The following is a 27,894-nucleotide window of genomic DNA, read 5'->3' on the forward strand; positions in this document are numbered from 1 at the left end:
TTCTAAATTCTTTTATAAAACTATTTTATTTTACTTTTAGAGAGAAGGGAAATAGGGAGAAACAGAGGGAGAGAAACATCAACTCGAAAGAGAAACATCAATCTCTTGCCTTTCATACACGACCCAGACAGAACCTGCAACCCAGGCATATGCTATAACCAAGAACTGAACTGGAGACCTTTCATTTTGCAGAACAATGCCCAGCCAACTGAGCCACACTGGTCAGGGCTAAATTCTTTTCCTAGATATTTTCATCATAACATATAACTTTCATGGGGTCTAAAATACTTTTTATTCCTTTTAAAAGAAGTAAAGACTAAGGATCAAAGGTTCATTTTTGTAGCTTACTGAGCTGTCTTAATGGTAGTAGTATCTACATTTTAAAATTCTAAATTCCACTTAAAATTAAAAGGGTATTAAAAAATACTGCAATGGGAGGTTAAATAGGAAATTAAACCCTGGCTGTTGTGGCTCAGTGGATTGAGCACCAGCTTCCAAACGGAAAGGCTACTGGTTCTATTCCCCATCAAGGCACCTGCCTGTGTTGTGGGCCAGGTCCCCAGCTGGGAGCGTGTGAGAGGTAGCTGACAGATGTTTTTTTTAGCACGTCAATGTTTCTGTCCCTCTCTTTCTCCCTCCCTTCCCCCTCTCTAAAAATAAATAAAATCTTTTTTGTAAAAAAAAAAAAAAAAGGAAATTAAAACATTTACTGAAATAAGCCTCTTCAGGAAATATTTAGGACTATAGTTTTAAGGCAGGGCTTTAACCATGTTACATCTTTCAAATGAGTTTAACCTCAAGGATCTTTTGGTTTTATAAACAAGTAATATTTCCTCTGACATTATCTATCAACAGTAAATAGGTCTTCTGCCTACTAGGTTGCATGACCTGATTTACTTTAACCCAGAAATACTCCTTCATAATTAGGTCAAGTACATGTATACTGCTGCCTTCTATGCCATTCATTAGCCACCCCCCAAAACAAAACGTGACTCCAATGTTAATTTTAAAACAAAAGTTAAAAAGGTGAACACAAATCAGTACAAATGAATTCAAATAAATATTGAGTTAACATAAGCACATAAAATTTCAAAAAAAATTTTAACCCTCACTGGGGGACATACTTATTGATTTTAGAGGGAGAGGAACGGAAAGAGAAAAAAATTCCTGTGAGAGAGAAACATCAACTGGTTGCTTTGTGCACTTGCCTCAACTGGGGACCAAACCCATAACCCAAGTATCTTGTGGGAACCCATCACTATTATTTCATCCTTACTAAAATAATCTGAAGATAAAAAGAACTGTAAAGAAATCTTTATTTACTGTTCATAGTATTCATAATACTGGTAAATTACATAATTTTAAAAGTAATGTGTGCTGTAGAATACAGCAAGTAAGCTATGTACAAAATTTTACAATGTTGAACTTAAAATCAAACTATCGATACAAACTCATAGTTTATTTTTCAACATATTTCATAGATGTGTCCAATGAAAGAGCCCAGAACTCTGATCCAGGTTCTAAATACTAATCCACACATGCAGAAAAACCAAGGATCCTTGGATCAGTGGAAGATTCCATGATTGAAACACATAAAGTACAAGATAAGCCTGGGTAATCTTTTGTGCAGAAAGCTAGGAAAGTGTTCAAAGATGATGGGGTTATAGCAAAAGAACACAAGAGATAGCTTGAAAGGTTCACAGTGGCCAAATCTATTTAAGTATGTTTATTAAGTAAAAATTATTGGTCTATTGTGATAGAGAGTGGGGTGAGGTGTAACAGGAAATGAAGCCTTTATACTAATTCTGATTTACCATGAAATGGAATTACAGTAAAATGTACCAACAAACTGATAAAAAAAAAAAAAAAACTCACATACTGACTGTTTTTTTTGTAAGCATATTGCAAGTGCCAGCAGTTCCAGTTCCTGCTTGTACAAAAAACGCCATGACCACAACTTTAGGTGACACAGATCACCCAACTGCAGGAATCTGGCTGGCACCGACTGGTTCCAGAATGCTGACATTAAAGATCTGTATCAGGACCAGAAAGGATACTGTCTGCAGGTCCACAGCATCTCCCCCCGATCTTTTTGTTCTCCTTGTCCTCCCTCCTTATAAAAACCCCTGCCTGCACTGAGATGTTAAGATGGGCTTTGAGACAAGCCCTCCATCTTACATGTTGCTGGGACCTGAAAAAAATCACTTTCCTTAACTTCAGGACCTGCCTCTCAAGTTATGGGCTCTTGAAGCAGTACACAGGCAGACCTACATTCAGTTACAGAAGGAGGAGAACTCCTCTTTACAGAATTCCAGTTATTAAATGTGGAAGAAATAGCAATTAGAAAACTCTCTTTTTCAACTGACAGTGTGATAAATGATGCAGGCAAAGATTAACAATGGATGCTAAAATACTGAAATAAAACAATAATGGAGGTTAGATATTCACATGGTACCAGAGCAGTACCCAGAAGCTTACTTACTAAATAAATTGTAAAAGAAAAAAAATGTACCCTTATTTTGGAGAAAACTGGAGATCACAACCTTCATTTGGTGGTCAAGCATATTAAGAATAGTGGCTCCTGATGTAAAACAACATATACAATATCACTTTGATGTATTCTTGCCAAAATATATTTAATGTGAACCCAATTAAGCTTATCAGACTTAACTTCCAGTGTTCTCTGACACTATTCTAACTTTAATAGTGGTATAAAAGCTTACATCAGGATTGTCATCAGGAAACAATCACATAAATTTTGAATATGGTACATTCTATAAGACAAATACCCTGGGCTCTTTAAAAAAAAAATCAGTTCCATGGGAAATTTTTAAAAGATGAGGTGAGTGCTCAAGAATAAAGACACAAATACTATAATCACATCACCAAAAACAGCCATGAGACTGTCCTTTTTCTTAAGAAACGAATACTACCTACAACTTACTTCCACATAAAACAGGAAAAAAAATGTGTATATATCATAGAGAAAGACAGAGAGACAGACAAACAGAACACCGTATGTGTGCAATTATGTAAAAATGTTATGTGGAAATCAATCTAGGTAGAGGAATATGGGTAATTAATTCATGGTACTGCTCTTTCATATATTTTCAAAATAAAAAAGTTCAGAGGGAGGAAAATAAAGCAGAACGCTGTAATTCAGAAGTTCTCAAAGTGTATCTGTTAGGGATCCACAAAACTTTCTGGTTGTCTACAAAGCCAAAATCATTTCCACAATAATAATGTTACTTGCCTTTTTCACAATGTTGACATTTGTACAGATAGCACAAAAGCAATTGTGGTAAAGCTGTTGGTGCCTTACCACACTGGGTAGAGACTCCGAAGTGTACTAAGTAGTCAGATTCTTCATTGCCACCTACTTCACAGTTAAAAAATAAAATGCCATGTTCACATTAGAAAAGGCCCATGATGAAAAAATTAATAATCTATCAAATCACAACCCTTGAATGCACTAATATTCTGTGTGACAAAACAAGTATGCATAAAACTCTTCTGCTGTGTACAAGGTATAGTGGTTCAGTTAAAGAAAAAAACATTACTGCTCAAGTTGCAAGCTAAACTAGCCACTTTCTTTTCTGGCACACCATTCCTTACTTGAAAGATTGACAAACTATGCCTACACAGACTTTATTAGGCAGACATTTTCTCAAATTGAACAAAGTGAGCCCCTCACTGTCAGTCATATTCCCTGAAATAATTCCTACCAATAAAACATTTTCAACTTTTAAGCAAAAACTAACATTTTGGAGAACTGTGAACCTGAGAGCTTCCCAATACTTAAAAGAATTTTGTGGTGGGTTAGAGTCCTGGTCTTATAAGATTTTGTTATGAGTTTGGCAGCGATATTAACATAATTTTCTGATGCTGCATAATGACGTGTGACCCCCTTTGAAAGATCTGCATAAATATAGCCAGAATTTTCCAAATGACCAATGTATGTTACAAGCAGGCACATGTGCAAGACAGACTAATAGATTTCAACATAACAGCACAGAAAGATCACTGGGATGGTTTTAGATCCCAAGTTCTTTAAGAAATTACTCTTTAAGAAAATCCTATTTGTTGAGTTTAGTGTAGTATCACAGATTATTGACAGATACATGAATAGGCTACTGAAAATATAACCACGTATTTGTGTGAGACTGGATTTCTTCACATATTTCAACCAAAATAATATAATGAAATATATGGAATGAAGGGGATATGAGAATCCAGCTGTCTTTTAAGCCAAACTTTAAAAAAAAGTTGCAAAAAATGTAAAACAATGTTATTCTACTATTTTTAAGAAATTTTTTTCATAAAAATATGTTAATATGTAATGGGTTACTGTTATTTTAAAGTAGAATAGTGTTAAATATGTTTGAAATATTTTCATTTCTCTAATTTGATATTGATATAACATATAATCAAAAGCTCTTTGTGATTCTCAGTAGTTTTTTTAAGACTGTAGAGTGGTCCTGAGACCAAAATAAAGATTGCTTTAAATCGCTGCTCTGGAAATCAATGCATGCCATACACAATTTTCAATAAACCAGAAACTTAACCTAAGCATTAATGACTACAGCCTAAACCATACCACTCTGGATCCTAGCCCCAGAACAAGTTAGCGCTGTTGAAATTAGCATTAAGCACATTTTCTTTCACCTGGGGGTGGGGCACCTGGGGGCACAGGAGTACAGCCCAATTACTTTGACAAGATTCCCAATTTCCTCTTTACAGAGACTTTAAAAAGTAAAAATTAAATTAAGCCATAAAAAAGCACTCATTTCTCAGTTATTTAAAATTAATTCAATCTATAAAAGGTTCAGACAACTTCTAACTGTGATGTTAATAACAAATAAATTTAATACTATAAAGCAAGCTAATTTAAGAAATTTGTAATAAGAAGGTAAAGTCAAGCAAATTATTCACAATACTATGCTAAACTATATTAAAATGACACATAATGCATTAAAAATGAAGCTGGACCCTTAACTTACACCCAGGGGTCCCCGATCCCTGGGCCATGGATCAGTACTGATCTGTGGCCTGTTAGGAACCACATCACACAGCAGCAGGTGAGCGGCAGGTGAGCAAAGCTTTCCTTTCATTATCACCTGAGCTCTGCCTCCTATCCCACCCCTGCCGTCACTCCCCAACCCCACTCCTTGAAAAACTGTGTTCCATGAAACTGGTCCATGGTACCAAAAAGGCTGGGGACCACTGCTTATACCATTGTATGAGACCATTCTGCATGGTATGGGCCCAGCTCCCACTGGGAGATGCACAGGACCCATGCCCATGGATAGGTTCTCCCATGGGGGATCAGGCCTGCTATATACTGTCAGGATGGGCGAGGTAGGACAAAATGGCGGCTGAACTACAACCGGAAAAGACGGAGGACGTCAAACCAGAGAGCCAAAAGGGCGGGCTTTATCCGCATAGCAACCTGAGCCCGAAGAGCACCACCAATGATACATTGCCACTTTTTTCAAAGGGGACCAATCCCCAGCTCCCACAAAGAGAGCCACCCAAAATAAAACCCTGCCATATCCCCTGCAGGAGCGTGCAACTTCCCCGGCCCCACTCTGTGGACTGAAGAACCTCACCCGGGTGCGCAAACTCCAATAAAGCTCTATACTGCCTAACTTTGTGGCTAATTGGCATTTCTTCCCCAGTGGAGTCTAAGAAAACCTTCCATGTACCTAGGCCACTTTGAGTCTTGCTTTTTGCTAAAAAATCCCTGACCCAGATTTGTGGCAAACATTTTTGGCTTTTCATTTGCAAATATCCCTGTTCTGTGATTTGATTAGTGGCATCCTCTCATTTGTTTTCTGTAAAAGGTAACCAACCACTTAAAGCAACCTGTGCATAGTAAATGAGGACCACCATGTAATGTGCCAAGAAACCCAATAAAGGCCACTACTGGAGAGGGCCAAGGCTTTTTGCTCCCCTCAAGAGAAAAGACATGCCTGCCCTTTTCCTCCACAGGACTTGGTAGTCCCTGCAAATGTTTCATTTCATCCATAATGACGCGTACACGGTAGGCCGATGTCTGCGTCACTCCATATACAAAAATTAACTCAGAATGAATCAAAGATTTAAATGTAAGTTTAAAAACTAAAACTCTTACAAGAATACAGTAGAAAAGCTTATATGACACTCGATTTCACTATGATTTCTTGGATATGAAACCAAAAGCACAGGCAACAAAAGGAAAAAATAAACTGAAATTCGCCAAAGTTAAAACTTGGGTCCCCTGCCAGTGTGGCTCAGTTAGCTGGGCATCGCCCTGCAAATCAAAAGGTCACCACAGTTTGATTCCCCAGCAAGGCATATGCCTGAGTTGCAGGTTTGGTCCCCTGGGGCACGCAGGAAGGCAACCAATCGATGTTTCTCATCCTCTTTTCTCCTTTTCCCTCTCTCTAAAATAAAAAATAAAATAATCTTAAAATAAAAAGAATAAAAATTTTAAAACTTTTGTGTATTAAAGCATACTATCAAGTGAGTAAAGAGTCAACTCACAGAATGGGGAAATCCATGTACAAATTATATATCTGATAAGGGATTAATATCTAGAATATATAAAGAACTGTAACTCAACAATAAAAACAAACAACTCAGTTCAAAAATGAGCAAAGGGTCCTGAATTAGACATGTCTCCAAAACAGATACACAGATGGCCAACAAGGACATGAAAAGATGTTCAATATCACTGGTTAGGAAAATGCAAGTCAAACCACAATGAGATACTATTTCACAGCCATTAGTATAGCTATTATCAACAAAACAAAACAACCTAAAAAATATATACTGGTGAGGATTTGGAGAAATCAGAATCCTCATGCAATGCTGGTAGGAGTGTAAAATCATACAGCCCAAGTAGAAAATAGCTGGGCAGTTAAACAAAAACTTACCATGTGTCCCGAAAATCCTACTCCTAGGTATATATCCAACAGAATTGAAAGCAGGGACTCAAATGGCCAAAAGATAAAAACAACCCAATGTCCCACAACAGATAAATGGATAGACAATGGAATATTATTTAGCCAGTAAAAGGAATGGAGTTTTGATACAGGCTATAGTATAGATGGATCTTGACAAGATTATACTTAGTAAAATAACCTGCTTACATGAGGTACCTATGTACAACAGGCAAGTTCACAGAGACAGAAAGAATAGTGTTTACCGGGACTGGGAGGAGGAAGTAAAGGTACAGAGAGTCATATGAGTTATTGTTTAATGGGTGCAGAATTTTTGTTAGACACTATTAAAATGTTTTGGATATAGATAATGGTGATGGTTACATAACACTGTGAATGCATTTAATGTCACCAAGTTGTCTATTTGCATATAATATATTTTACCACACTTTGAAAGAAATGGTTCCAGTGTTTTAAAAAAATGACTTGCATTTATTCTTTGCAAGAAAATTTAATTGCCATGTTTGTCAGTAATTTCCAAATAAAAAACATAAAACACCGAGCCCTCCAATAATAAACAAATAATGTAACTCATAGATAATGCTTTACTTACCCGTTTTGGGCCACTAAAAATCTTCCTGGTATTTTCCTTTGATTTATCTCCTTGTTTATTTGGGGGCTTCTTCACACTTTCTGGTACACCAGGTAAGTCCTCTGTAAAGTCCAAGTTTTCTGAAATGGTAATCAAAAGTAGCTAGCTTTCTAATACTTGAAATTATCTACCAAACGACCTCTAAACATCTGATGGGGAGAGAGGGAGCATATTGTGGAGAAAAAATAAGAAAGGAATAAAAGCACTACACAGTTGACAAAATAGGAAATATTCCCAACAATATTCAGTCTCATTCTCCCATTCTCACTGTACTTGTCCCACCCCACCACTCCCATCAAGAAAAAAAATAAGAAACTTAGTTGTTCCAGTTTTATTTTGTATAAATGGTAAAATCAATTCTTTTACAAAGTAACTCCTGGATATGGGCACTGACACTGGCATAGTCTAAACACACACACACACACACACACACACAAAATCAAGTGGTATCTGTAGTATTTTCCTAGAATTTAAGGACGCGGTCATATTGGCCTTCAAAGAATGCCCACTTACATATACTTTAAAAGATTTTAAAGGATAGCTATCTTTCACAAAAGATACAAAAGGACCTAATACAATGTAGTTCAATAATTTAAGGGGTCTTCACACAAAACTAAGAAAAGATTAGATTAATTCCCAAATAATTATGTTTTTTTAAAGCTTAGGAGAAAAACAACTTTTCTCAAGATCAAATATTAAAAATGTTTGCTATTTATTTTATATTTTCTATGAAGACTCAAACGCCAACTCAAATGGTCTCTAATTTTTAAATTTTATTTGATATCCACTTAAATGTTTGAAAGAGCCTAATGATTTCACTTTTCAAAAAAAGATTTTATTTACTAATTTTTAGAGAGGGAGAAGGAAGGAAGGAGAAAGAGAGGGAGAGAAACATCAATGTAAGAGAGACACATCAATCATTTGCCTCTCACATGCCCCAAACTGGGGACCTGGCCAGCAACCTGACTGGGAATCTAAACTTTGAACCTTCGTTTCATGGGCAGCACTCAATGCAGTGATCCACACAAGCCAGAGCTGATTTCACTTTTTTAAGTTTAAAAAGTTACATTATCCCAAGATGTAAATTTCAGTCACATATTTTCAATTGCAGGTAATTTGCTATCAAGGTTAGCAAAAGAGCTACATAAACTGTAGCAGGACAGCTCAGTTTTCATACATTGCTACTTATCATCCCCCTGAGATAGCAACTTTAAATCTGATTTCCCAGTCAGATCTCAAGTAATTATATAGCAAGATTCTTAAATTTTCAGTTTTCCAAAGACATTAAAGACAACATTGAAAATTCTGACAATACACTTATTTATTTTTTTTGCAGCAGGGGAGTCAGAGGTGAACACTTTAGAGGGCTGTATAATTCCAGTTTTGAAATGAATAGTAATTCTAATCTAGCTCTGGCTGGTGTGACTTAGTGGACTGAGCACCAGACTTCGAAGCAAAGGGTTGCTGTTTCAATTACCAGTCAGGGCACATGCCTGGGTTGCAGGCCAGGTCCCCAGTAGGGGGCATGCGAGGTACAACCACGCATTGTTTCTCCCATTCTCTCCCTTCTCCTTTCTCTAAAAATAAATAAATAAAATCTTTAAAAAAAAAAAAACAGTAATTCTAATCTAGCAAAACTATTTTTAGGCCAAATAAGGCCAAATAGTAGGCAGTCTCAAATATGACTTACACTCTATGTGAAAACCTATGTGGAAGAGTACTATTAGACTTCTAATTCACCATCTTCCTCTGACCCTAGCAGGACAAAAGCTTTATGCAATAAATAAACAAATGCAGAAAAACTGCATTTGGTCTAATACAAATAAATATAGCTACTGTCCCAGAGGTTTTCACATATTCTTCCTCACTCAAAAGTCAATCCACTTCACAAAGCCTCTGCCAGCTAATGACTTAACTATAGCAAAGCTAACCTATACCTTTTGTTTGTCTCTCACAGTGAAGTATATCAACTCCTTGAGGACCCATTACTGATCCTACTATATTAAAAAACAAATTTAATTGTTACTATTAAAAATGAATACTTCACTATCACTTTTTAGTTTTATTAAATCAGTTTAAGAGAAAAAATTTTAAGATTTAATTTTAACCTTCAAAAAAGTTAAAGATTTAAAATAAATAAATAAAATCATTTTTAAAACGTGTTAAATAAATACATTTTAAGAAAAAGAAAGTTAAATGAATCCATTCTCAATTCTAAAAAAAAAAAGTTAAAGATTTAATTTTTATTAAATCTTTAAACTTAAGATTTCTTTAGGATGTTTTAAACATTAGTTGATTACTTTTGAGCCAAATGCACAGCTATTAATCAATTTTAATTTTCTGATTATTTCCCTCATTACTACCATCTACTATCAGTGTAGTTCTAAATGTCCAAAATCTATCCTTATGTCTCCAGTGGATTCGAATTTTCAAAACTGAAACATTAAGATGTCTAACCCTGAACATACACATACTCACTCTCTCTTAAATATTCTCAAGTACTAAAGGTATAATTCAAAAATATGGAAAGACTCCACAATCTACAAATTAGTTCCTTATAATGTAGAACTTGATTATTAACATCTAAAATGTTGTACCTTTGGATAAGGTACCAGGGATATCCAACTTGCAGCCCAGGAATGGCTATGAATGAGGCCCAACACAAAATTGTAAATTTAGTTAAAACATTAGTTATATAGTAGGTTTTACTACTTAGATGCATACAATTTTTTAAATTTGCTATTTTAATTGTTGTACGTAGAGTTTTCTGTTTTTTACTCCCATAGATACGTACAATTTTTTATATTAGTGAGCACAAACTTGGGACCTGCTTGATGATTTTAATAGATTATCGAAGGGCCGCTGCATAATTGGGGTTATTATGTGAGGACTATTTTTGCTTATCTGTGGTGGTGGACATGAAAATTATGCATGGACCTTTTTTTGCTCATCAGTTTTCATTAGTATTTGTGTATTTATGTGTGGCCCAAGACAAACTCTTCTTCCAGTGTGGCCTAGAGACGCCAAAGGGTTGGGCACTCCTGTTCTAAACAGTACTTCTATTAAAACAAAACATAAGTTAAAGTTGAGTATCTAGGAGGAAACTACATAGCTGCTGATTTAAGCTTGACAAGGATTTATTACAATAGTATTTTCTTAAAATCTTACCTGCATTATTAGTACTGGATTGACTGTCCTGGGAATTATCATTGCTTTCTGGAAGAGGATGCAAGGAGGATGATGCAGCTGTTTTAGTTCTTTTTTTGCTTGTCTTTCTTTCCACTAGACAGTCATCATCTTCATCATCTTCACTTTCACTGAGATCATCAAAGCCAAAATACTTAATTTTGTAATTAGAACTCCCAGAACCTCCTTCATCACCTCCTGTCTCATCATGATCTTCAAAACCAAAAAATTCAAGTTTAACATCCTTTTTAGATTTAGTATTACTAGGTCGAAATCTAGTAGTGGTCTTAGAAGTTGCAATATCTGCCTTTTTTCTTAGACGGCCAGCTTCTCCCAAATCAGCAGGAGTTGATGCAGTAAACTCATCCATGCTGCGTTCCATAGTATCCTGTATGGTAACATTACAAACTGACAAGCAAGATGGATGTAAAACAGTGTAATCTCTAGTCCGTCCAACTGTTCCTCTAAAACTGGTCCCACAACTGACGCTGCCTTTCTTTGCCTGATTCAGGCCATCTTTACTTGATTCACTGTTTGCTTTGGCTAAAGCCTGACTGGTGCCATCTAATAGCTTATCAAAATTTGATGTTCCTTGTGAGGATTTTGCTTTATTGACCCTACAGTACGTCCTACAGTTGCTTGGCCTAAGGACGCTTTGCATGATGTCTTCTTCCTCAATGGCTTCATTCAGATTTTCCAATCGATTTTTTAAATCCTCATCCTTCATCTCCAAAAGAGGATCACTATCCAAACTTAAGATACAATCTTCTGATCTGACATCTTCGAAATCATTATCCCATTCATACAAACCAGTTCTCACAGATCCCTTAATCAGAGATATTTCTGATGGAGAGTCTGACCTTTTTCCAAGTTGGGAGTTCCAAGTATCATTTGTTTCCTTGACTTCATCAGCTTTGTATCCAGAAGCCACTATAGTTTCTGCATTGAGTTTCTTAGTAATGTCTTCAGCATTTTTGTAAATATGGTGACTATTCTTTTCATATTCATCACTAAAATTCTCCACTTTATCTATAAAAATAAAAATATGTCAAAGGATTAAAGACAAGAGACATCAAAGTAAGTTAACAAATAAGGATATTTGACTAAAAGCACAGAATCAATTAATTTTGAAGTAACTGCAATAATTTTAAATTATAAAATTAATGTTTACATATTTGACATTTCCCCTTTCACATTTTTTGTATGTATATATATAGCTTTCATGCCTTCTAGTGACCTCTCCATAGGCACCCAGGTCCCTTAAAATTACTAACCTAATTCAAGAGATTACTCTAATTCAAGAGATTTCAGTAGTGCTAAGGAACTGGATCAATTCAAAATGACGTGTAAATGACTCAGCCAAACCTCAGAAGCACATAGGTCTTTCAAATAAAAATGCTTAAAATTAAAATGTATTTAGTAGAATAAAAACAGTATCAATACAATAAATGAAAACATTCTGATATATTTGCACTTCTCTAGGGTAAGAGTACGCATCAGGCAAATCAGCTCTGTCCAGAAACCTGTCACAGGATCAGGTCTACTTAGCTATTTCTCTGCTTTCCATTCTTTCTTCATATTAATTAATAGCCATATGACTTCAACAATTTTTTTAAATTAAATTTTATTTAGTTACTTTTCAAGTACATTTTTTTAAATCTATTTCTCCCATCCCACCCCACCCCCCTTCAACAATTTTTTAAATCTTTTCAAAGACGTTGGTTTTTTAAAAGATTTTCTTTCTTTTCAGAGAGAGGGGGAGGGAGAGAGAGAGATAAACATTGATATGAAAGAGAAACATCAATCATTTGCCTCTCAAACACACTAGGGATGGAGCCTGCAACCCAGGCATGTGTCCTGCCCAGGAATTGAACCAGTGACCTTCTGCTTTGCAGGATGAATAGCTAACCCATTGAGCCACAATGGTCAGAACCAATAATTTTTTTTAAATAGTGGCTCTGATATGCATAAGTGGCTAAAGTGGTTATTTATGCATATCAGCCAGGAGTAAACTTTAAACTGCTTATTCATATTGTACTTGAGGAATCATTCTTGTTGTCTCTATTTTTTTATCAGAGACATTTTTGTTAACCTTTCTAAATGAGAGATGGAAATACAATTCAAACTGATGTTATGTTAATTTTCCCAGCACTCACTGGTAGGAAAACACTGGTAAATGTTTACACCAAAAAATAAAAGTGTCCCTATTAATGCTAACCAGTGGGTTTAAATATTATTTAACTTGCTAACATTTGTATTTACTAACCTTTAGAACACATCTAACTTATAGGTATATCTTTTATTCTCAGATATTTCCCAGCTCAAGGCTAGGAACTATAATATCATAACCTTAGAAGTTCCAATCACTAAGCATAAAATATTAAAAACCAAATTTAAAAGCTGACTACTATGACATTAGAAAACTTTCTTATTTTATCCTCACCTGAAGACATTTTTTCAATAAATTTTTAGAGAGAAGGAGGGAAGGAAACATAGATGTGAGAGAAAAATATCAATTGGCTGCCTTCTCCTATATATCCCAACCAGAAACCAAACCCACAACCTAGCCACATGCTCTGACCAGAAGTCGAACCCAGGACCACACACCCACCAACTGAGCCACCCTGCCAGGGTGACATCTGATACTTTAAAAGGAGTTACAAGCCTTGGCTGGTGTAGCTCAGTGGATTGAGCACGGGCCTGGGAACCACATGATCGTAGTTTGATTCCCAGTCGGGGCACATGCCTGGGTTGCAGGCCGGTTCCCTGCAGGACTGTCCCTGCAGGACAGTTCCCAGAAGGGGAAGCACGAAAGGCAACCATACATTGATGTTTCTCTCCCTCTCTCCGTCCCCCCTTCCCCCCTAAAGACAAATAAATAAAATCTTTAAAAAATAAAATAAATAAATAAAAGGAGTTGCAGTGAGGCCAAGTCTAAATTCACACTTGAAGAAATAATACGACTGCTTTTATAACAAATGGAAAGAGCACTATTAGCTGAATCTGGAAACTATTATTTCCGTGGTTAAACTAGTTCTTTTAGAGCTCGGGTAAGACCCCTAACTTTGGTAGTTTTTCTGAAGACTTTAATTCCCTCACCTGTTGAAAAAGGAAGCCACTGACCCAGACTACTTTATCTTGTTACTGAAGGAACTATTTAGTACTAAGTGTTTATGGAAATGATTAGTATTTAGTTACACAAAGGTCCATAAGATGTCAACTGAATGTCATACTACATCATATTTATAACTGTACAGCACATCCCATTGTCTTAATGTCACAAAATTTATTTAGGCTGCTCCTAATTATTTTATGTAATAAACACCTTCTGACTTAAAATAAAAAGTTTAAATGAACAATAAACTTTATTACCCAAATTTTAAAAATTACTACTCCAAGCTTCACTTATTATATCCATTTACCCTAAGATCAGAACGAGTCCATATTATGTCTTAACAGTAACTATCTCATAAATAAGCTGCCTTTATATAAGAGTTGTGAGCCTATCTTACAAATCTGTTTTAAGTGCAAAGAGTAATACACCCTACAGAAACAAGTTACACCTAAAAAATATAATTAGATTGTATTAGTAAGTATAATCTATTCATGTATTTAATTATATAGTGTAAACAACCCTACAGTTAGCTGTATTATTACAGTATATTACATATTTTTAAAACTTCTGCAATACACTACACAAATAGAAGCCAATTTAATCAACAAAAAGTTCTGCCTAAGAAAAGCTGTCCAAGTTCTCGACAAGAGTATCCAAATATATAAAATAAATGCTTTTGCCTTGACTGGTATGGTTCAGTGGATTAAAGCATCATCCAGTAAAAAAAAGGTCACCAGTTCAATTTTCTGTCAAGGCACATGCAGGTCCAGTCTCCAGCCAAGCCTGGGTACAAGAGGCAACTGATTGATGATGTTTCTCTCCCTCTCTTACCAAAAAACTAAATCGGTATGCATGTCCTCCAGTGAGTATAAAAAAAGTAACCTAACTCCCTTATGTCCTGTGTCTATCAGTTTCATGCAAGGAATCCATAACCACATTCTAAGGCCTACTGGTTTTCCTCAAGCTAGACGGCACAACACTGACATGCAGAAAGTTTGGTACAAGACTTAACTGAGCATCATCTGCAATTAGATACTTAATGCCTTTTTAAAAAAATGTTTATTTATTTTTAGAGAATGGAGAAGGAAAGGAGAAAGAGTGGGAGAGAAACATCAATATGTGGTTGCCTCTCATGTGTCCCCCAACGGGCACCTGGCCTGCAACCCAGGCATGTCCCCTGACTGGGGTTCAAATCGGCAACCCCATTTCGCAGGCCCGTGCTCAATCCACTAAGTTACACCAGCCAGGGCGATACTTAATGCCTTTTGACTTCTTTACATTTTAACACCACTAGATAGTTACTCAATCTTTAATGTATTAGGTAACACACAAGGGAGGGAATTTATCCTAATGAACACTACACAGAACTTGAGAGTTTTGAATAGCATGGGGTTGAACCACCCAGCTAAGCCAACAACTAGATGTGTAAAAGTTTGCGAAGTCATATTACTTCTCTAAGACTCATTCTAATTATCTTAAAAAAAAAAAAGTGAGCAACCTCACATAAAAAATTAAATGCCCATTATTCCCTTAAGAATTCTTAGGTTTTAAAAGGAAACAAATGATTCCCTTAATAATAAAAATATAAGTATATCAGTATTTTTCAATGAGTGTATCCACATTTTTGTTTTTATTTTTATTTTATTGATTATGCCATTAGTTGTTCCATTCCCTTCATTCCCCTACACCCTGCACCCCCCACCCCCACCATTCCCCCCCTTTAGTTTATGACCACGCGTCTTAAGTTCTTTAGATTCTATATTTCCCGTATTATTCTTGCCCTCCTTATCTATTTTCTACCTACTGTCTATGCTACTTATTCTCTGTACCTTCTCCCCCCTTCTCCTCCTCCCACTCCCCTGTTGCTAACCCTCCATGATATCTTCATTTCTATGTTTCCACTCCTGATCTAGCTGTCCTTTTAGTTTGCTTTTGTTTTAGGTGTGGTTGTTAATAACTGTGAGTTTGCAGTCCTTTCACTGTTCATCTTTTTTTAACTTCTTTTTCTTAGATAAGTCCCTTTAACATTTCACATAATAAGGGCTTGGTGATGAGGAACTCCTTGAATTTGATCTTATCTGAGAAGCACTTTATCTGTCCTTCCATTCTAAATGAAAGTTTTGCTGGATAGAGTAATCTTGCTTGTAGGTCTTTAGATTTCATGACTTGGAATACCTCTTTCCAGCCCCTTCTTGCCTGTAAGGTCTCTTTTGAGATATCCGCTGACAGTCTGATGAGAACTCCTTTGTAGGTGACTGTCCCCTTAGCTCTTGCTGCTTCTAGGATTCTCTCCTTCATTCCAATCTTGGCTAATATAATGATGATGTGCCTTGGTGTGTTCCTTCTTGGGTCCACCTTCTTTGCGACTCTCTGAGCTTCCTGGATTTCCTGGAAGTCTATTTCCTTTGCCAGATTGGGGAAGTTTTCTTTTATTATTTGTTCAAATAAGTTTTCCACTGGTGGCTGTTCCTTTCCCCCTTCTGGTACCCCTATAATTTGGATGTTGGAGCGTTTAAAGATGTCCTGGAGGTTCCTAAGTCTCTCCTCATTTTTTTGAATTCTTGTTTCTTCATATTTCCTGTTTGGTCATTTTTTCCTTCCTTCTCATTCACTCCCTTGATTTGAGTCCCAGTTTCCTTTTCATCATTATTGGTTTCCTGTGCAATTCCCTTCATTTCAATTAGTTTAGCCTTCATATGTTCCTCTAATTTGTGACTAAAATCAACCAGTTCTGTGAGCATCCTGATCACCAGTGTTCTGAACTGTCCATCTGAAAGTTCGGCTATTTCTTGGTCGCTTACAGTTACAAGCTCTGGGGCTTTGAGATTTTCTTGAGCCATTTTTGGTCTGTTTGTGCCTGTTAAGTATGAGGAGCAGTGGCCTTAGGTGTTCACAAGGGCAGGGCCGCTCAGGTCACTGGTTTGTGACACTGTATGTGGGGGCGGGGTCAGAGCAGGGAAATGGCGGCCCCCTCTGCTGCCTCCCACCTCTGGGGCCTGCTCGCCTCGTCTCACTGCCCACTCCCTTGCCCGTCTATCTGCGCAGGAATGAGAGACCACAGTCACCCCGCCGCCCTGCACCCTCACTGTGTCTGCCCGTTGCAACCCCACACCTGGGATCCATGCACCTGAGTCCGTCTGACCGAGTTTTCCTGTGCAACCCCACTCCGCCAGCTGCTGGCTTCGCCCCTCTTACTGGTCAGGCTGAAGATTTCATTGTTATCAGACTTCCAAAAAGCTCAATTTTCTGTATTCTGGCTGTGTTTTCTGTTGCTAATATTTTGTTGTCTCTAAACTTGGTTGTGTGAGAAAGCAAGGCATCTCCATCTATGCCTCCATCTTGGCGGAAGTCTCCTCCACAGTTTTATATAGAGGAAATTAAACAGGTGAGATGATGTAAGGCAGGAGTGTCAAACTCATTTTCACCAGGGGCTACATCAACCTTGCAATTGCCATCAAAGGGCCGAATGTAATTTCAATGCCTTAACCGTTACATTTAGACAGTCCTAAAATTATCTTAGCCCTTTGAAGGCAACCACAAGCTGATGTGGGTCCCAGTAAAAATGAGTTTGATGCCCCAATGCAAGGCTTCAGTGAGTGAAGTGAACTTGCTGAAGTATTTAAAAAGTAGGAAGAGAAGTTTAATCAAAGATCTATGAATGGCTTTCAGAGGTTATGCAAATCTAGTGAAACTGTATTAAAAAAATGTTTATGCACACATTTTTCCAGGAGAGCATCTGTAGTTTTACTAAGTTTCCAAACATGCTTTATTTTTATTTGTTTAAAGAACAAGTGAAAGAGCAAACCAAATGCAGGAGATCAGTACATGTTCACTGTAATTTCAAATCTCTACAGAAAAGATAGATTATTCAATAAAGGTACTTAAATATGTGGGAAAAAGAAAAGTTGGATTTTCTCTCAAACACAAAAATATATTTTAGATGAATCTAAGACATAAACACAAAAACTGGAACTAGATATATTTTATAAAGAATTTTTAAAATACTTTACTTATTTATTTTTAGAAAGATGGGAAGAGAGGGAGAAAGAGAGAAACACCTCATCCGTTACCTCTCACATGCCCTCTACTGGGGACCTGGTCCACAACCCAGACATGTGTCCTGACCAGGAATCCACTAGAAATCTAACCTTTCAGTTCACAGGCCATTGCTCAATACACTGAGCCGTACAAGCCAGGGCACTAAAGATAATTTTTAAAAATGCATTACCCTAGAATGAGGAAGTTCCTTCTCTGATAGATAACTCATAATCCACATTAATTTACATAAAATCTAAAATTTCAGCCCTGCAAAAAAACACTTGTCAAAAGTAACAAAATGTAGAAAATATAATTGCAATTCATTGTATTTTTAGAAGGTCAATTTCCTTAAAGAGTTCTTCCTACAAACCCAGATAAATCAAAAACCTAAATGAAGGAGAAAAGGTAAAGGGGTTTTTTTGTTTTGTTTTTTAAAGATTTTATTTATTTACCTTTACATGGGAAGGGAAGGAGAGAGGGAAACATCAATATACGGTTGCCTCTCATACATCCCCTGCTGGGAACTGGCCTGCAACCCAGGCATGTGCCCTGACTGGGAATCGAACTGCAATTGTTTTGTTCGCGGGCCTGCGCTCAATCCACTGAGCTACACCAGCCAGGGCAGAAAACAGGAGTGTATCTCTATGACCTCAGGCACAGAAAGCATTTCTTAAAAACAAGATACCAAAAGCATTAACTATAAAGGAAAAGATATTTCATCAAAAGCCAATCTGCACATTAAACACACACGCACTAGAAAAAAAAAAAACAACAGAAAACCCCACTACTTACGAGAACTACCAGACAAACTATAGTAGAAATGGGAGGTATACAAACTACAAAAGGAATGCCAACGACTCAACAGTAAAAGATATCAAGAGACTTGACCAATCACTTGATAAGAAAGGATATCCAATAAACATATTAAAATATATATATGTATTTTAAAAGGTGCTTATATTCATTCATTAGTTATTAGAAAGATGCAATTTAAAACCATGAGATATTACCACATGACCAGTGTTAAACGTAAGTCATCATATGACCAAGAAATTCCACTTAAAAAGTACTTACCTAAGAGAAACTCATGCATATATGCACCAAAAGACCTATTAAACTGAACCATATAAAACTCATTTTTAAAATAATCAAATATTAGCAATTCCACATCATTCAACATAACAAATATGCTCACAGCAACATCATTGCAAAACAATAAAATCTAAATATTAACAGTATAATCTAGAGAGTAATCTTTTCATACAAAGAAATACTGCATAGCGATAAAAAATAGAACTACATTTCCATAGGAGCATATGCTAGCACAACCACTACGAAGAGCAAGTTGGTAGTATTTCTCAAATTAAAAATGTACATGTCGAAGAAATAAACTTTCCTTTAAGCAAGCAGTTTTATTTGTAAGTATTTACAAAAACTATCCATGAGTATAAAATATAACAAGGAAACTCACAACACTGTTTTCTACTTTTTGTTTTTCATAAGCAATACAAATACCCATCATTAAAAAACTAAATTATCATATAGTACATATCCAAATACTATGTAACTATAAAAAAGAATGTGGCAAATCTACATTATGTATAAAATATTATATGTAAATATAACTGCCATTAGTTAGGAATGGGGATGAGTGAAAAGACATCTCTGTATCTCCTGAGTAGTGTACTATCCACATATAGCCTGTTCAAGAGCTTAAAACATAAAAATTCACCAATGTACATAAGTACTTTACAGTAGTACTGTAGTTATCTTTTTTGAAACCATACCTGTAAAAGAATTACATTTATGTATGAAATACAATGCCTAAGCTTAATTCAAAATAATCCATTTTGAAAAGAGAATAGATGGTGAGAAAAATATAAAAGCAAGTTTGCTGGTTCCATTCCCCATCAGGGCACATGCCTAGGTTGTGAGTTTGGTTTCTGGTTTTGCATAGGGCAGGCAACTGATCGATATCTCTTCCTCTCTTTCTCCCTCCCTTCCCCTCTCTAAAAATAAATAAACAATTTTCAAAAGAAAAAAAACACCCCAAAAGACAACACTATCTATGTATGTTTACTGAAGATGGATGCACATACACATACAAACAACACATACAAGGTCTGTCCAGAAAACATCCAGCCTTTGTTAATATGAGAACGGTTTGCGTGGTATCAATGTAACCTAGCAGTCGAGGAGAGTGGACTGGAATGCAAATGTGTGAACAATGACTACTTCACTGTACTAGTCAGTGGGGGTGCTGGACACCATTGAGTGATCATGTGCACTGTGGGGCCGTCGCATTCAAAACGACTGAGCGAGTAGAGTAACAAATCTGTGTCAAATTTTGCATTAAACTTGAGCATTCCTCTGTGGAAACTATTGGGATGATTCAGAAGGACACAGCTATGGGCAACTGGTAATTGGCAGCTTCATCACAACAATATGCCTGCTCATGTGTCACATCTTGTGCAGAGTTTTTTGGCACAACATCAAATCACCCAGGTGACTCAGGATCCCTACAGCCCAGATTTGGTGCCCTGAGACTTCTGGCTTTTCCCAAAACTAAAATCACCTTGAAAGGGAAGAGATTTCAGGCCTTCAATGAGATTCGGGAAAATACAAAGGGGCAGCCAATAGCTATTGGGAAAACTGTGTAAAGTCCCAAGGTGCCTACTCGCAAGGGGACTGAGGCATCATTGTTCCATGTACAGTGTTTCTTGTGTCTTGTATCTTCTTCAGGAAATGTCTCTTTTTCGTATTACATGGCTGGATACCTTCTGGACAGATCTTGTATATTTCCTTCACCCTTCTTATAAAAAAAGTGAAAATATTTTCTTTCACTTTTCACCAAACAGATGAGGAAAGAGGTTAACAAACAGCAAAGGCTACCAATTAAACCAATGGCCCAAGACCTCACAAAAAGACCCCTACTGAGTTGTATTATATCACACTAGCTATAGTGATGGCCGCTAAAAAAACTGAAATACTAAAGTAGACAAACTATCTTCTTTTTTATTGCTGACCTTCATTTTTTTACTTAATCTTTTAATCTACATTAATAAAAACATCCAAGTGAGCAGTTAAAAATGTAATGTATATCACAAATGTATATCACATGATGTGCTGAGAATTAAATTTAAAGAAAACCTTCAACCCTGGAGGGGTACCTCAGGTGATTAGAGAGTCATCCCAATACACCAAACATAAACAGGTGGAGCAACAAATCAATGTTTCTATCTCCCCTTCAAATCAATTAAAACACACAGACACCCCTACAACTTCTGCTAAGAGGGCTGTACAAATAATAAATAAGTGGCTTTGTATATCATAACCCATGAAATAACTTGGAAGGTAAATGGATGCTGCCATCACGTCTAAGTTGCTTTTAAAGATTTCATTCATTTAGAGAAGGAAAGGGAGGGAGAGTGGGAGAAAAATATTGATGTGAGAACATCAATTGGTTGACTCTCATGTGCACTCTGATGGGGAACTGAACCACAACCCAGACATATGCCCTGATTGTCAATCAAACTAACAACCTTTTGCTTTGTGGGACAATGCCCAACCAATTGATCCACACCAGTCAGGATACAAACTGCTTTTAAATTAAATATCTAAGTACCTAGCTGGGGAGAAGAGAAAAAATTATTCAATGTGTAGAAATCATTGAATCAATAAAAACTGTAAGAATTGATAAGCAAAAATATTTCAACAAAGAAGGAGCTGCCTAGGAAAGAGAGTATACTTCTTTCTCATAAAAGAAATGTTTAATAAAATGGGATTTGATCAGCCCTGGCTTGTGGCTCAGTGGACTGAGTGCTGGTCTGAGAGCCAATGGTTCGACTCCCAGCCAGGGTACATGACTGGGTTGCAGGCCAGGTCCCCAGTTTGGGGGCATGTGAGAGGCGACAGACTGACAACAGACTGATGTACCTCTTGCACTTCAGTATTTTCCTCCCTCCCTTTCCTCTTCCCTTGCCCTCTCTCTAAAAATAAATCTTTTTAAAAAGGGGACTTGATTAAAATTAGTAACATCTCTCTGCAAAAAATACTGTTAAGAGAAAGCCACAGACCTGAAGAAATGTCTGCAATAAATATATCTGATAAAAAGCCCTGTATCCAGAATACGTAAAAAACTTTTGAAGTTCAATGAGAAATTAACAATCCAATTAAAAATAAGCAAGCCCTAGCTGGTGTGGATCAGTAGCTTGAGCACCAGCCTGTGAACCCAAGGGTCAATGGTTCAATGCCCAGTCCGGGCACATGCCTGGGTTGTGAGCCAGGTTCCCCACCCTGTGCAGGGCACCAGGGCATGCAAGAGGCACCCACACACTGATGAGCCAGGTTCCCCACCCTGTGCAGGGCACCAGGGCATGCAAGAGGCAACCACACACTGATGTGTCTTTCCCTTTCTCCCTCCCTTACCCTCTCTCTAAAAATAGATAAATAAAATCTTTTTTAAAAAAGGAGAAAAATAAAAATAAGCAGAAAACCCAAACAATCATCACCAAACTATGCTAATATCAAACAAGCACTCATTAGTTATTAGGAAAATATAAAATTCTAATTTCCTTAAAATATATGAAGAATTTTTACACATCACTAAATCCAACATCCCAACAGAAAAAAAAACTAGAGATATAGAAGCAATTAATACAAAAAAATAGAAATGAATAACTTACAACGAGAGAGTCTATTTCATTCAGAATTAAAAATCAAAGTGCACAGCGCTGGCTGGTGTAGCTCAGTGGATTGAGCGCAAGCCTGTGAACCAAAGCATCGTGGTTCAATTCCCAGTCAAGGCACGTGCCTGGGTTGCAGGCCAGTTCCCAGCAAAGGACGCAGGAGAGGCAACCATACACTGATGTTCCTCTCCCTCTCTCACCTTCCCCTCTAAAGATAAATAAATAAAATATTTTTAAAAAATCAAAGTGCACAACATTATATGTCAATTAAACCTCAATAAAGCTAGGGAAAAAATCAGCGTAAAACAAAGTTGAACTATATTTATATTCACAAAACCATCAGCATGTTCCTTGTATTGTCTAAAAACTTTCTATCAATTCATTTGATCTCATAACAACCATCTGAGGAAGGTACTATTACAAGTTTATATGCTTTTATCCACAACTCCAATATCCAAAAAGTTCTGAAAACTAAATGTTTTCTCATAATGAATAATGAATTCTGAAGCAAAACCTGACCTTACCTAAGTGAGGCTATTAATAGTATATTAGGATGGTATTTTTATGAAGAAAAACTATCTTTGACTGACACCTCAGACCCTGATGGATTAATGTAAAATGTATACATTTTCTATATTCCAAAATAATTCTAAATTCCAAGACAAATCTGGCACCAAAAGTTTCAGATAAGAAAATGTGAGCCTGTACCCCATTCTGGAGATAATAAACAGTACACTTAAGTTATTGGTTGATGGTCACAGTTATTAAATGGTGTTTGTTTGAAAAATGAAGCAACTTAAAAATTTCACTTTCACAGAAACAGTGAAAGCAACTCAAAAATCTGACATCAAGGTAGACCCAGTTAAGGAATTCATAGCATGTATAGAAACTGACACAACATGCAGCCATATCTTAAGTAAAACATGAATGGAGGCCAGAAAAAAAATGTTTATATACTGATAGAGAATCATTCCCAAAATACAGTAAGTGAAAGAGAAAGATGCAAAAGAGCATGTGGATTTTAACCACACACACACACACACACACACACACGTAATTACTCAGATGTGCATAGCATTATACCAGAAAGGCTGAAACGACAATAAATGGTCACCCTAGAGATGACTAACGGTGACTGGGAAGCCTCCAAATAAAAAAATTTTAATTAAAAAAAAAAAGTACATATCCTAAAATTTTTAAATTATGCCCCCCAAATAAACATTTTTCTACTTTTCAGTTAGCAAAGTCTAGTCTAATAGGAGAAGAAGGGAAAAAAGAAAATGTATGCCCTTGCAATTCCACTCCTAGAAACATCTCCTATACTGAAACACAATGCTTCAAAATGTAAGTACAAAGATGATCAATGTAGCATTTATTTGTAATAGGAAAAAACTTAAAATAGTCAAAATTCCAAGACTAGTTTAAACTAAGGTACAAGGTACATACATACAATGGAAAACCATGAAGCTGCTAAAAAACAAGAACAAGGTAGATCTAAAAATAGTTAAGTACACATCTTAAAACTCTTTCCTTAAGTGTTTTTAAAGGCACAATACTCTCTCTCTATATAAAACATATTACACACACACAGAGAATCTTGCTCCCATTTGTGTGATGTGTGAGTTAAGGATAAAAAGACGTGATGCTATGGCACATTAAACAATGAAAAGTTATGTAAGAAATTATTTGCTTCTATGAAAAAGAAATTATTTTTTTCACTGTCAACAAGGATATGTGGCTCTTTATTAGAGACACCGAAAAAGCCACAGGAAAAATAGCCACATCTTCCACACTAGATCAATTTTACTCAAAGACTGGAAAGTAAAAAGTACTTTTAAAAATGTTAAACATTTCAACTGGTAATTTAAAACATTTTTATATTTCATAAAACATACCTATGAAACACAACTTTTACATGTAATTTTAAAAAGAAACATAGAGCCCTGGCTGGCGTAGCTCAGTGGACTGAGTGCAGGCCTGCGAACCAGACAATTGCAGTTCGATTCCCAGTCAGGGCACATACCGGGGTTGCAGGCAGGTTCCCTGCAGGCCAGTTCCCAGCAGGGGATGCATGAGAGGCAACCATACATTGATGTTTCTCTCCCTCTCTCCTTCCCTTCCCCTCTAAAGATAAATAAATAAAATCTAAAAAAAAAAAAAAAAAAAGAGAGAGAAACATAGAACTTTGGAAGTACTACTCAACTTGGTCCACTACAGTCAACTCTGCCTCCCCTAATCCCACATCCACACAGCCTGTTGAGAGCCAGCCATATTGCCAACTACCATAGCCCACCTGAGCGTGTGGCCTCCTGCTCAAGCTACCCAACCTGCTTACCAATATAACAGGAAGCACAACACATACCCCAGCAACTCCTCAACCAGTGGGCCTCCCTTCTAGGTGGCAATTAACTCTAGGTGGCAATTAACTCTTTAAATTAGATCCTCAGGCCCCTCAAGTTACACTAACACTTTCCAAAAAGGTCTGTCCAGAAGGTAACCAGCCATGTAATATGAAAAACAGAGACATTTCCTGAAGAAGATACAAGACATAAGAAACACTGTACATGGAACATTGATGCCTCAGTCCCCTTGCGAGTAGGCACCTTGGGACTTTACACAGTTTTCCCAATAGCTATTGGCTGCCCCTTTGTATTTTCCCGAATCTCATTGAAGGCCTGAAATCTCTTCCCTTTCAAGGTGATTTTAGTTTTGGGAAAAGCCAGAAGTCTCAGGGCACCAAATCTGGGCTGTAGGGATCCTGAGTCACCTGGGTGATTTGATGTTGTGCCAAAAAACTCTGCACAAGATGTGACACATGAGCAGGCATATTGTTGTGATGAAGCTGCCAATTACCAGTTGCCCATAGCTGTGTCCTTCTGAATCATCCCAATAGTTTCCACAGAGGAATGCTCAAGTTTAATGCAAAATTTGACACAGATTTGTTACTCTACTCGCTCAGTCGTTTTGAATGCGACGGCCCCACAATGCACATGATCACTCAATGGTGTCCAGCACCCCCACTGACTAGTACAGTGAAGTAGTCATTGTTCACACATTTGCATTCCAGTCCACTCTCCTCGACTGCTAGGTTACATTGATATCACACAAATCATTCTCATTATATTAACAGTGGCTGGACATTTTCGGGACAGACCTCATATACAAAGAAATTAAGTTTTAAGGAAATTCACTTCTAAATCCTCAACCTCACATGTACTCTGGTCCACAAACCACCTACTGGTAATTAATCATTCTCCCACATTATGAAAAACAGCCTATCACTCACCTATCTTTAATATTACTATGGTACACTGCTCTAACTATTGGCTTCTATTTTTAATAACTGAGTAACTTTAACATCTAGGTAACAAATCCTCTGCATGTTAGTTGCTTCCCAATTATTGCTCTCCAAATAGAAACTGCTGTAACTGTCCATTATTTTTATCAATACAGTCTCTCAATATTTACACGGACAAAAAAATAAAGATGGATGTCAAAGCTTGTCTTATTATTGAAATTATATTCATCCATATACATGAACTAAATGGAAAAAGCCCCACCATGTGATTAAGAGGTACATTTCCAATCAATTTCCCTTTAAAATGTACAGCATTCATATTTGATCAATTATACACTAGTAATTGTGACCATAAAAATCAAGAATCTTCAATACCCAGAGCATTATAATCATAGAAATTCTTAGAAGTTTAAATATAAATATACAGTTTGTTCAAAGATTTATGGGGAAATGACCATTAAAATACTACACATATTCATTAGTATAAAATTCTGAAGAGGAGGTAGGAGAGACCTACAATTTCAAAAAGGAAAAGGAGCATTATAAATCTGGCTGTTAAAGAACTTTTTTTTTAATGTATGAAGGTGAACAGTAAATAGTTACAGCATTTGCAATCAAAGAGATTATGATAAAAGACAGAATAGCAATTATTTGGTGGGTAAAGGAGTGGGTCACATGGAAGACCTTCTGGAATGGCCGGCAAAATCTGTTTCTTGACCTAGGTGGTGGGTATAAGGTTATTGCTCTTATAAATAATTCATTAAGCTAAATATATATTTCTATATATCATGCTATGTAGTTTTCTGCATGTTTTATCTTACAATAAAAAGGTTAAAAGAAATCACTATGATACCTAAAGGACACGTTAGTTTTATTTTAAAATGTATTTACAAGAAATTACAACCTTTGCAAGCCCAGAAATCCCGCATCTTAGTACTTCCCCAAGAGAAATGAGGACATATCTACACAAAACCTCAATGTGAGTATTTTATAGCAGCTTCATTCATAATTGCCAGAAACGGAAAACAATCCCAATGTCCTTCAACTACTGAATGGATCATGGGACAAATGCACATGCAATACTACCCAATAATAAAAAGTAATGAACTAATGATGCAATGGCATTGAATACTCTTTAAAAGCATTATGCAAAATGAAAAAAGCCAGACTGTTAAGGCTACATGCTAAATGAGCCCATGTATATGCCATTTTGGAACAGACAAAAAACTACAGGGACATAAAACAGATCAGTGGATGCCAGGGGTTGGAGACAGAAGAGACTGACCACAGAGGAACTTTTCAGGTGATGGAAATAGTCTATTATTCTATCTCTAGACAGTGAATACATAATTGTATATATTTCCACATAACTCTAGTTTGGTGTTTAGGTTCTTATTTTAGATAATACACCAGATATCTTCCACTAGTCCTTCCAGATTTACTCGCCACCCTAATCTCAGCCCTAGGAGGTGACTTGTAAAAATAGTTTCTTTACCCCCCAGGCTACCATGGATTCAACCCATGAGGAGCCCCAGGAAGACAAAGGAAGGAAAGAATTTAGGTTCAGGTACTGGGCATTTCGGACTATAAGACACACCCACCCACCCCCAATTTGGGCGGAATAATGGTTGTTAATGCTGCTGTTGAGTTGTTTACATTTACATTGGTGAAATATTATAGTATCTATGTTATTAAATATTTCACCACATTTTTTGCTTCAAAGTTTTCCTATTTTCCTCCTCTAAAAATTAGGTGCATCTTATGGCCTGAATATGGTATTTTTTACCCCTTCCTCTAGTGTTTTCCTTACAAGGCCCTTCTACAAACGATAGCCTCCTCAGATAGATAATCCTTTGTCCCTATGAAAATGGGGGATATGAGCTTCAATGCAGCTAACCAAGGTCAGGGTATCATACCTTTTGCTTTCTCTAACATTCCTCCCACATCTCTGTTAAATAACTTCATAACCCCTTCATAAATTAACTCCAACCCCT

At 36.6% G+C, this 27,894-nt stretch overlaps 1 protein-coding gene across 2 annotated transcripts in view; it reads right to left on the reverse strand.

The window, feature by feature from the left end:
• Positions 1-27,894, reverse strand: part of WAPL (WAPL cohesin release factor) — a 101,208-nt gene that overhangs the window by 60,421 nt on the left and 12,893 nt on the right. For both annotated transcript variants that reach the window (XM_053663834.1, XM_037163373.2), the window contains exons 3-4: positions 10,744-11,790; positions 7,537-7,655 (exon numbers count right to left, since the gene is read on the reverse strand). In XM_053663834.1, the coding sequence (XP_053519809.1) occupies positions 7,537-7,655; positions 10,744-11,790 (1,166 nt within the window). The remainder of the gene's footprint in view (positions 1-7,536; positions 7,656-10,743; positions 11,791-27,894) is intronic.

The sequence above is a fragment of the Artibeus jamaicensis genome, unplaced genomic scaffold (genome assembly GCF_021234435.1).
Source record: "Artibeus jamaicensis isolate MK-2021 breed Jamaican fruit bat unplaced genomic scaffold, CSHL_Jam_final contig_332, whole genome shotgun sequence".
In the NCBI taxonomy this organism is placed as follows: Eukaryota; Metazoa; Chordata; class Mammalia; order Chiroptera; family Phyllostomidae; genus Artibeus; species Artibeus jamaicensis.